Source organism: Amphiura filiformis, chromosome 4, assembly GCF_039555335.1.
Source record: "Amphiura filiformis chromosome 4, Afil_fr2py, whole genome shotgun sequence".
In the NCBI taxonomy this organism is placed as follows: Eukaryota; Metazoa; Echinodermata; class Ophiuroidea; order Amphilepidida; family Amphiuridae; genus Amphiura; species Amphiura filiformis.
The window spans coordinates 60,351,787-60,363,029 of NC_092631.1; the positions used below are offsets into that span (position 1 = coordinate 60,351,787).

Below are 11,243 nucleotides of genomic sequence, written 5' to 3' on the forward strand. Positions count from 1 at the left end.
AGAAAATATTTCAATGTCAGGTTATATATTAAGGGTGTAACACATTAAAAAATGTTTTTGAAAACTTGCTGCAAAACATTCTTATTATTTTACTGTTATTTAAGTGTTGACAAAATATTTAGTAAAAGCGATTTCCTGACCTTTATATGAAGAGTGTGTTTCCAAAAGGGATGAAATCCACTGTGTTTAGTTCTGAGAAAATCAATGTTTTTTAAAATAAGGATGTTGCACTTCTTTGACCAAGTTTATTTTCTACCAGAAAGATATTATGTTGAAACTTAAAAAACCTGTTCGGTATCATTCTTTTATTTTCATTGTATTTCTATGTATTTTATTCAAATATTCATTCCAAGCTCTTTCCTACTCTCAACATTTTCAATACTATTTTTAAAGGCCGATATCTCTGTTTCCAATTCTATAATAACATAACTTGCGAACTCAATATCTTCGCTTGGGAATGTCAGATTTCATTGGTGAAAACGGCGTTGTGGAGCACAATATCTCTATTTTTAAGGTATGTAGGGCCTAAACACTCAAAATTGATAACTTGCCCAGTGACTTTTTTTGATATACCACATCACATATGTTGAAGCTTTAAAACCTGTTGGGTTTCATTCTATTATTTTAACTGTATTTTTTTTTTAATTTTCGGACCCAAGTGGATTGAATCCCTTTTGGAAACAAACAGATATTTCCAATTTTCAGAAAACAACTAGCAAACACAAAATGTTTTCGACATCATTCGCAAAAGGTTATAAAAAGGTTGTCAGAAAATGTTTAAATGTTGGGTTATATAAAGGGTATAAAACGTTTTCATAATATTTTTGAAGACTTGATACAAAACATTCTAAACAGAACGGTATTTTGGGGATGAAAAAATATTTTGCGAAAAATGTTTGCCCAAAATATTTGCAATAATGTTTGAAAAATGTTTTCATGACCTTTATATAACCCGACATTTAATATTAAAACGTTTCGAGAAAAACATTTTAAGAACATTTCTGTGTTTGCTGGGTGCAAATATTTTAACATGTTATTTCAGTGTTGACAAAATATTTGGCAAAAATGTTTGCCAAAATAGTTTACAATAACATTTTGAACAGATTGTAAAAATATTGTTGAAGTGTGTTTTCATACAAAACGTTTTAAAACGTTTTCATGACCTTTATATAACAACCCGACATTTAAATGTTATTAAAACATTTTGAAAAACCCAACATTTTAAGAACATTTCTGTGTTTGCTGGGTGCAAATATTTTAACATAATGTTATTTCAGTGTTGACAAAATATTTGGCTAAAAATGTTTGCAAAAAAATAGTTTACAATGACATTTCGAAAACATTTTAAAAATATTGTTGTAGTGTGTTTTCACACAAAACGTTTTAAAACGTTTTCATGACCTTTTATATAACCCAACATTTAAATGTTATTAAAACGTTTTGAAAACCCCAACATTTTAAGAACATTTCTGTGTTTGCTGGGTGCAAATAGTTTAACATAATGTTATTTCAGTGTTGACAAAATATTTGGCAAAAATGTTTGCAAAAATAGTTTACAATAACATTTTGAACACATTGTAAAAATATTGTTGAAGTGTGTTTTCATACAAAACGTTTTAAAACGTTTTCATGACCTTTATATAACCCAACATTTTAATGTTATTAAAATGTTTTTACCTACACCAAAACCCAAAATATAACTGATTTAGAACGTTTTTAAAACGTTTTTGTGTTTGCTGGGTTATTTGATCATGCTTTTTTTTCTATTATGCTTGATGTAGGTGCAAAAGTATCCAGGCTTTAGATTTAGACCGTTTTTAAAACGTTTTTGTGTTTGCTGGGTTATTTGATCATGTTTTTTCTATTATGCTTGATGTACTTTGTAAAGGAGGTGCAAAAGTATCCAGGCTTTAGCTTTTAGTTGTACCTCATCTTGCTTTATTGTAACAATAAAATAAGATTCTGTTTGATAGAAAATAAAATATCTTATTGTTTTTGAGGAAGTCTTTGCATTTAAAATTCCTGTGTCGTGAACATGTCTCAGTTAAAAGCTTGAAAAAATTGAACAGTTTAATAACTGGCTCTAGTGCCACAAGTGGTTATAGCGATGCCCCCAAAAGCAAATAATACACCAAATGAAGTTTTATGTATTAGCTACCATTTTACCCTGAAATGCATAAGACACAACTATATACATATATTATAAATTGATGTTACTTTGATAATTGCAACAAAATGTAGCTACATGATTGTATAACTCTAGGAAAAGTAAAAAAAAGTTTGTTTCATGTAGGCATATTGTTTTCGATAGCAATTTTACTGCATTTGTATTTTCTATTCGAGAAATTCAGAAAAGTGTCATTTTTTAATATTACAAACAATATTAAATCATTAGATATCCTATGAAAATCAATCAATCATTTTCTTAAAACTACCTATTTCATATCTATCCTACTCTGCACTGATTTTGACAATAAATAACAGTAATTTGAAGTATTATGTTACCCCATTTTGCATTTATATAGGTTTTCAGGCCACCTACAGGAAAGAAACAATTTAAGATAAGAACTAGGCCTACACATATTTGATGTAGACCTATATAAGAAGAGGAAGTTATGAGGAATAACATGTACAGGAAATATTGAATGACATAATTATACACGACACATTGAAAGTGAACTTGTAGAAGTTATGAGAGTTTCACACTGTTATATATCGAGGGTTTAGTTAATAAAAGGGTTTTTTTATCAAGTTTTATCATGGCAGTGGTGGTTCAATTTTGCTCAAAATAAGAGGTTACTTATATTATTGAAACGACTGTTTAACGCCAGTCTCTGACCTTCATGATCGGTTTAGGGCAGTGATATTTATAATGTGCAATATAATTACAGGGTGAGTCAAAAAAGTGCAATAGAGAAAAGAATCCATTTTTATTCAAGAACCCATTTTATTCAAGAACTGAGTTGAACCTTTTAGGTTTTAAAATATTTTATAAAATGATATATCCATTAGGGACCTTGTGAAAAAATCAAGGAATTAGCATTTACTGTTTTGTTTTTATGACACTTCATAGCGATACCCACTTTTAATGTCTGTCCAAGAGACATCTAAAATTTGAATGTCAGCTCATTCTGTGTAAGGTAGATTTGGAACAACTGCCATTTTCTTAACATCATTGGCATTGAAATAAAATGGAATACCCAAAGAGTTATTGCCCTTGGTCATGTTTAAGGAGAAGAAACATTATTTGTTGTTATTTTCATTTTACCTTTACTTTAAAGATGTTTATTCTCTATCAAAAACATACACATTTGTAGGCGGGTTTTTCAAATGTCGAAATGAAATGCGTGCTAATTGAAGTGGAGTGAATTAGTTGGAGTCGAGTGAGGTATGAAGGACTTAAAGTAATGTTACAAAGTTTGTTTGAACAGAAAAAAGAAATTAAAACAACGCAAAAATCAACCTTATTTAAGTTAAAGTCGGTTTCAGAGCTGGTGCCTTTATCGTGCATTATGTGCTCTCATTCAAAATACATGGTACCTCATGGACAAATAATGAAATTGGGTATCGCAGCAAAAGGACTCATAAAAATTAAACGGTAGATGTGATTTACCTCTTTTTTCACAGAAGGTGACTATTGAGTGTGGCATTTATGGAAATTTTCAATAATGGGAAGGTTCAACTTGGTTCTTACATAAATATCGATTCTTTGCACTTTTGCACTTTTTTTTTACTCACCCTATGTTACGGTTATCGTATACGCCCGTCTAACTATTCAAAAGCACACACAGCAAACGAATTAAAGTTATTGTCACCCCAGTACCTCAACAAAGATGTCATAATTAGAACCAGCATCTTTTAGCTTGGATTTAAGACCCATTCGTTGAAATCGACCAATAAAATATAAAAATACGATGATCCAAAATCACAAGGAAGACGCAAATTCAAAGGTTGCGTATTGCTCCATCATATACTAGTAATTGATTTGCACACAAAGCGTTCTCGAACAAGAAAACTAACGCAGTGCTTTACATTGATTTGAACATTGCAATGCAACTTTTGATTTGTTTCTTCCTTGAGTTTTCGATCTCCGTTTCTTTAATTCTCAACCGATTTCAACAAAAGTCAGTTTATTCACCGCCACATTTTTTCCGAGCCACAGTCCATAGAATTCCAATTCCAGTCTAAGTCAGCCTTAGCCAGGTCCGAATCAGAATCAGAACGAAAAAAAGGAAGAAATTGGTCTTTCAAAGTCTGGTTTTCATTATTGCTTGATTAGATTCAATACCCAAGAGGAGGTCCAATAGTTGAGGCAGTTATGTTGTGATTCTTATCTCCCCAGTAATTGGCGTTTTGGTCGTCCACTTGGAGAGCCATATAAAGTGATATGACTGAAAATAAGAGAGTCAATTGTACAACGTTGGTAGCGGGGTTGAATTCCTGCGTTATAAATTTCACTATCTTCTCCCAAAACTCGTGATTCTCGTTACAACGAACCTGTATGTTAGTGAATTAAAAAAAAAGTGAAATGATAACATATACCAGTAGGGCTTATACAGACGCATTGCCCTAATCAGCAGACATCTAAATTAACCATCGCAGTCAGGATCAGCACCAATATTTGTTTATCCGGGAAAGGTAGACCTAACTTTTTCACGAGAACAGAATAATGAGAGAATTGGGACTTGAACTCGTCACGCAGTCTATAGCGTCTTGAGCCAACTTACGCGATGGGATGTGTTGGTGGGGTACAGGTAGGTGTTCGGGTGTGTCTTTGAGAAGAATGTTAAATAGGGGCTTTTACCATCAAGTCCTAAAGCTCATTTTAGAAAAACATCGGAGATGATCTTACCAAAATATACCTTTTCTTAACAATGATTTCCCGTGATTTATCAGTGTTGAACATATGAGTTAAAAGAGAAGTTGAAAACAATAATATGACATATTACTCGGGGAAAGAGCAAAATGTTAAATAGGGGCTTTTACCATCAAGTTCTAAAGCTCATTTTGTGAAAAACATCGGAGATGATCTTACCAAAATATACCTTTTCTTAACAATGATTTCCCGTGAGTTATCAGTGTTGAACATATGAGTTAAGGCAGCTGTGTACTCTCAGACATGCATGTAGTAAACGAGCCATAACTTTGCAATTATTCACGCAAGACATATAAAAGTATACATTTTTATAAAGGCAAGACATCAATGAATCTCAATATAAATACAGATTTGGTGTAAAAATAGCAATTATGAAGAAAATCACAAAAACTTGAATTTTTGGCAATTTTTGTTAGGTACATCATAACAAAAAATCACTTACCTATAGATGCTGTATTTATTGAGTTATCGTGTACCTAAATCGTCATTTTACCGAGAAAATGAACATTGAAATAAAGGCCTTTGAAGTTTAAAGTGGTCACATTTTGCACTTTGATCGAAGCTCACAGGAGAATGCGACATTTCTCGTTTTTCTACCTTACATTACGTAAACATCGGGTAAATCCACAGCCCCTTGAGAAGTTTGGGCGAAATCTATTTATATCTTGATGTTTAAATCGGGGAAAAAAAAAAAAAAATTCACATTTTATCAGCTAAAACGGAGCCATTTGACCGCTAGGTTTTTGTGAAATCAGTGCTTCCGTGGTGCTTCCATAAGATGCGCCGCGCATGCAGATAAGCGTTGCGTATGCGTAGCGTATCTGTGCGTTAACAAATTACGCGACTACAAAACGCGACGCGTTGTTGCGCGCGTGTACCCCGATGGTACAACAAAGATTTTCTTTCCTTTTAAATTACGGAAACGAGTGAAATAGTGAAATAAAATCCATAAAATAGAGCAGTTTGAGTTTACAAATCTGGATTTTCTTTCCTTGTATTTATAAAAAACATAACAAAGTAAATGCATTTCAAAAAAGCTCAATTTCTCGAAAGAAACAATGTCTAGAGTACACAGCCGCGTTAAAAGAGAAGTTGAAAACAATAATATGACATATTACTCGGGGAAAGAGCAAAATTATAAAACCTATAAGACCTACCTCGCATATATGAGTTAGGAAATGTTCCCATATGTGATGAAGATCAAGCCCTCCTACTACCATCAGCGGTAGAAACAAAACATAAGCTTCTCGAACCATATCATAAGATTGATATGAAATTCCAGATTACCTATGTGAACTTTCTGGCTGTATAATAGATAATTCCAGGTAGTATGACATGCTAACCCTAACGAAGCCAACGAGATGGTGAAGATCATCCACAGGGCGCATAGATTACAAAGACTGCCATATTCGTCTAAAGACGTACCTAAACGTCTGCGACACGTATCTACTTTGCCGACGTATTTACGGAGAAAGGTGACGTCAAGATGAAGTTGATTACGTATGGAGAGTCTAAGTACACGCATGAGATAACAGAAACACCCCCAGATGACAGTTATGACTCCATCGGTGAAGATAGTAATGTAATCGTTCATGTAATAGCCGTCAGTATGATCTACTATGAAGAGATAGATGCAAGCACGGTAAAGGCTTACAAAAAGCGTCCAGATTATGCATAAAAACAATACAGGTTTCTTTACAGCTCCGGAAGTATTGGGCTGCAGGTATTGAAGGCGTTTGACGATATAACGTGGATGAAGGGCGGTAGTCCAGGCAAAACTACTGACGTGTGATCGCGGAACGATGTTGCGAAGATTAGCTACCAGACAGATGACAGGTACAGCAGTGATATTGCCAAGATATGTGGAGTAGGATAGCAGCCGAAGGAGCGTCTTTTCGTCACCCCAGTATAAGATTAAAAAAGTCATACCATCGTTGAAGAGGAAACCGAGGCAAATAAGCTGGAGTAAAATGGAGAGGACGATACTACCACGATGGTTCCACGCCCGCACACCTACAGGAATATCAGAAAATGATAATAGATCAGATTTAAACTTCTCATAACACAGCTACACTCATAGAAATGACTTGTTCGCCTTCTTTGTTGGCGCAATTCGGCAAAAGGAGTAAGTTTGGACAACTCAAAAATAGTGTAAAAGTTGCCAAAACAAAATTCATTTTAGTTATCCGAACTTAAAAAATGCTGAAAAAGCTCAAAAAGTTCCGTCAACTAATCAATTTTGTTGGCATTACTTAAAAAGTTGATGTAAGTCGTTGCGTCAACTTTTTAAGTAATGCCAACTTCTGAATTCAAGTTCAGGGAACTTAGAAAAATAAACAAGGTTCAAAGAACCAATTAGTTAAGTTATTGTAACTCAACATGTAAGTTGATGTAACTCGTTCATATTAAGTTACTGGTACTTATTGTTTTAAGTTATCCCAATTTTGTACTCTGTACTTAATTCACGTAATTGGATCATTTTCTGCACAATTAGCAGTATTCAAATATTTATTTTTGTAATCAGTGCAAAATTGTGTATACTATAGCACACCTCTAGAAAATTATGCTAACCTAGGCTAGTTTCATTTTCTGAGTTGTAACAACTCAATAAAGTAAGTGCAAATGAGTGCGACCAACATAATGATATCGAGTCAGCGTTACTCAAATTGTATATGTTGGCATTACTCGGAAAGTTGACGCAACGACTTACATCAACTTACTGAGTAATGCCAACGAACAATTTCTATGAGTGTACAGGTTCACAGACCATCCCAGATTTGAACCTGTGGTCATTTTGATACTCTTAATACCACCAGTGGCATAGCGTCGTAGGGGCGGCATTGGGGCACGTGCCTCAATTGAAAAAATGCCGAAAAACAGCTTGTGTCTCAGTGTCTAAAGCCGCTACAGTGTTATGAGTTGGTATACTGATAGAATTTGAGCATTATACCTTATACATATGAGACCCATTATAGGTCATATATCATTGGTCCCAGGGCCCCAAAATGTTAAAACATGGGGCCGGCTGTTTCTCAGCAAACAAAGCAGCTAGAGTGCTCAGAGTTGGTATACTGATAGCACTTGAGCATTATACCTTCACGTCTGTACAAGAGTCCCATAGGTTAAATAATATGGGTCTAGGGCCCCCAAATGTTAAAACAAAGGGCCGGAGCATTAATAAAACAGTTTCAACTATAGGTTTGGGTACTGATAACATGCGGGTATAACCATATTTCTTCACAATCATCCTATCCTATGACTCATTCATATTAATGGGACAAACATGGACTTTTTACCGTATTTACTGACAGAAACTGACCAAAATTCATACTTGATCACCTACTGGTCTACTATTTTTGTGTGTGTTCGTCGACAATTTATCGTTACAAGAATGAAAATAAATGAAATTCGCAATATTTTATTATGTGTATTTATTTATACCCAAGTATCTCATCTAAAAAGGCCCTAACAAGCGCTCACAACTCTACTTTATTATTCATAAAAACCTATCATTTAAATGCATGGTGATAACAGAAGGATTGCTCATTAGCGATCTGTGGCTATTTATATGTACACGTCATGCTTCTTTAAGGAAGTAGTTTGTAAAAATAGCCAAATGGCCATCGTAACAAATTTGTTTGTATTGTGTACAATAGAGAGCGATATGTTATCCTTAGACTAGTTGGCAAACAAAGACTGTTGGTCTGGCAAATCAAATACTATACTTAACGGATTAATAGTAGACAATATAATAGATCAACATTATCAGGAAATCAATTAATTCTTTATGAAAATAACATTTTTTTCACAGTATAACTGAGCGTACAATTTCAGTATTTGATTTGAAATGATTTTAGCCGGAAATTAAAAGCAAAGTAAAATTGAAAAAACAAACAAAACAAAACTAGAAAGAAACTAAAAAACCCTAATCACCGGGGTCATTTTAGTTGACATGAAGTCAAGCGTGCATTATTTTCGAGGGTTATTCTACCACAACCCTCATACTGCTACAAAAGTTGGCCTTCATTTTTTCCACGATTATAAATGTGGGTCTTATGTAATTTTAGTATAAAATTATTTTATATTCTCTATTTTGTTATAATTGAAGGAAATGACACAAATATTCAGTACTATGGAAAGGGAGACAATCAAATTTCAAAAGTTTAAGATAAAATAAAATAAAATAAAATTGATCTTATCTAAAAAGAGTGATTTTCAATATCGTTTGGTCAACTAAGACGGCTTCAAAATAATAAAGAAGAAAAAAAGTAACATGGCAACACAGCTCCCTCCCCGCAAACAACTTCCACATTGTTCTTGAATAAGAAGAGGATAAGACACTCAGATAAGGAGTGTAATGTAAAGGTTTTCCACAAATAGAAACTTCCTAAAGGAGACATGCAGAATTTGCCAGTCATAGAATTCCGAACATGGCAGTTGGTATTTCTACGTTAAGGATACTAAACTGAGCTCAAAAAGAAACTTATAATGTTTCACAACTTAGAATCATAAGGTCATATCTTAAAATACTGTCAATCAAAATGAACCAAAATTACACACATGATTATTTTAATACTTACTCAAAACACATGTCAGTAACCAATCAGTTGTCCAACTGACACAACAGCAAAATGCACTGTCATGGGACAGATTTCTGGACTTCTTTCACTTTCACAGCCCAACATTTGGCACCCAGGACAAATAATCTGTGAGAATGCACACAAGATCCTTGCACAGATGATAAAACGGTGCTGCTTTCTGCTTTTCATACACTTTTTTCATGAAACAGTGCTGGGCTGTGGTCCAGGAAGCTGTCCCATGTCAGTGCATTTTGCTGTTGTGTCAGTTGGATAACTGCTTGGTTACTGACATGTGTTAAGAGTAGAGTATTGAAGTAAATCTGTGTGTAATTTTGGTTTAATTTGATGGACAGGATTTCAAGATATGACCTTGTGAAAAAAGTTTCTTTTTGAGCTCAGTTTAGTAAAATGGAGCAAGTAAAAGAAGTGGCTTGGGTGGCTTTATTCGAAACTTTTAGTTCAATAATAGAACTCTGAATGAAGTGAGTCTTATCAGGAGTACAGTACTATATAAATATCCATGCACTGAAAGGTCGTCAAAATGATGCCCATACTTTTGTTTCAGATAAATGATGTATCTATTCTTAGTACTCTTGTTGGCTAATGTTTCAGTTAAAGGTATAACTATACAAACTGAGCTAATGTAATACAAAAAAAAAAAAAAATCAAAACTTTTCATGTATTATATGTTCTAAGACGTTATGCTCCTACTGTTTTCGTTGTACTAAAATTTACTAAATCTAGTTTGGTTCTGTTGAAGTCATTCAACAGAAAGTTGAAAGTTATTAAAGTGATGTGGTAATGTGGTTCTACAATTTACAGAAAGGAATTAGGAAGTTCTAAGATTTGAGGCAGAACGTTTTTAACTTACCGATATCCTCTTCCTTGTATCTGTCTGGTTTCCCATCTGCATCCCACCACATCGACTCACAAACTTCGCAATTCTCAACTCGCTCATCTTCAGGTATTGCGTTGACGTTTTGATCCAGCAGTTGGCCTTCCTCATCATCACGCCACCATCCTGCCGGTGAGCAAAGAGCGGCAGGGAAGAGGTAGTTAGGTAAGGGTCCAGTGTTCCCAGCAGCCTCCCGCTCAAGTTCAAGTCTACGTAAGCGACAAGTATGGCACCGTCTGGTTGAAACTATCTTACGACCATGAAACAGGCAGAGAACTTTTAAAAGTAGCCAGTATGTACTTGGCCATTTCTTTTTGCACCTCGCACCATTTTCAAACGACAAAATAGGAATCAGTTCAGTATCATTATCTGATGAACGGTAGGCGAAATATCTTTGCACTGAAGGAAACATTTTAATAGTCAAATTGTCATGTAAACTGAAACAAACTAGCATAGAATTATTTGTCAAGCAATTCTAGAACGGGAAGTCGTATACACGTGTACTCGCTAACACACTTTTCCATTCGTTGAATTCAAAATAAACTCCATCCAGTATGTCCAGTTGACACCGAATGGTATGTACATAGAACTATAATTGTTGTAGTGGGGAATTCCCGATTGGTTACTTAAACACACAAACTTATCAATCATGGTGGTGCCCAGGCTGTCCACAGCACACTGCACACCGTAATACCAGTTCATATATTTGTTTCAATTCTATTGTTTTCTTTCCAGTGCCATGGCCAAATAAATATACATTGCGCCAGTAACCATGACAACAGGAAGTCATGAAATCAGAGACTCCGACCGGAAATGTTTAATCGGGTCAAATATTAAAGCAAAATATAACTTGTTATTTCAAGGACCATAGTTTGAAATCTATTGAAACAAA

The 11,243-nt window shown here is 34.3% G+C and overlaps 1 protein-coding gene across 1 annotated transcript; it reads right to left on the reverse strand.

Annotated features, from left to right (window-relative positions):
- Nucleotides 1-2,264: 2,264 nt before the first annotated feature.
- Nucleotides 2,265-11,042, reverse strand: LOC140150292 (uncharacterized). The gene is given in 4 exon segments (XM_072172299.1): nt 2,265-4,497; nt 6,034-6,113; nt 6,116-6,889; nt 10,328-11,042. Coding segments are annotated over 4 exon segments (1,548 nt in total). The 5' UTR covers nt 10,806-11,042; the 3' UTR covers nt 2,265-4,281.
- Between the last annotated feature and the right edge of the window lie 201 nt (nt 11,043-11,243).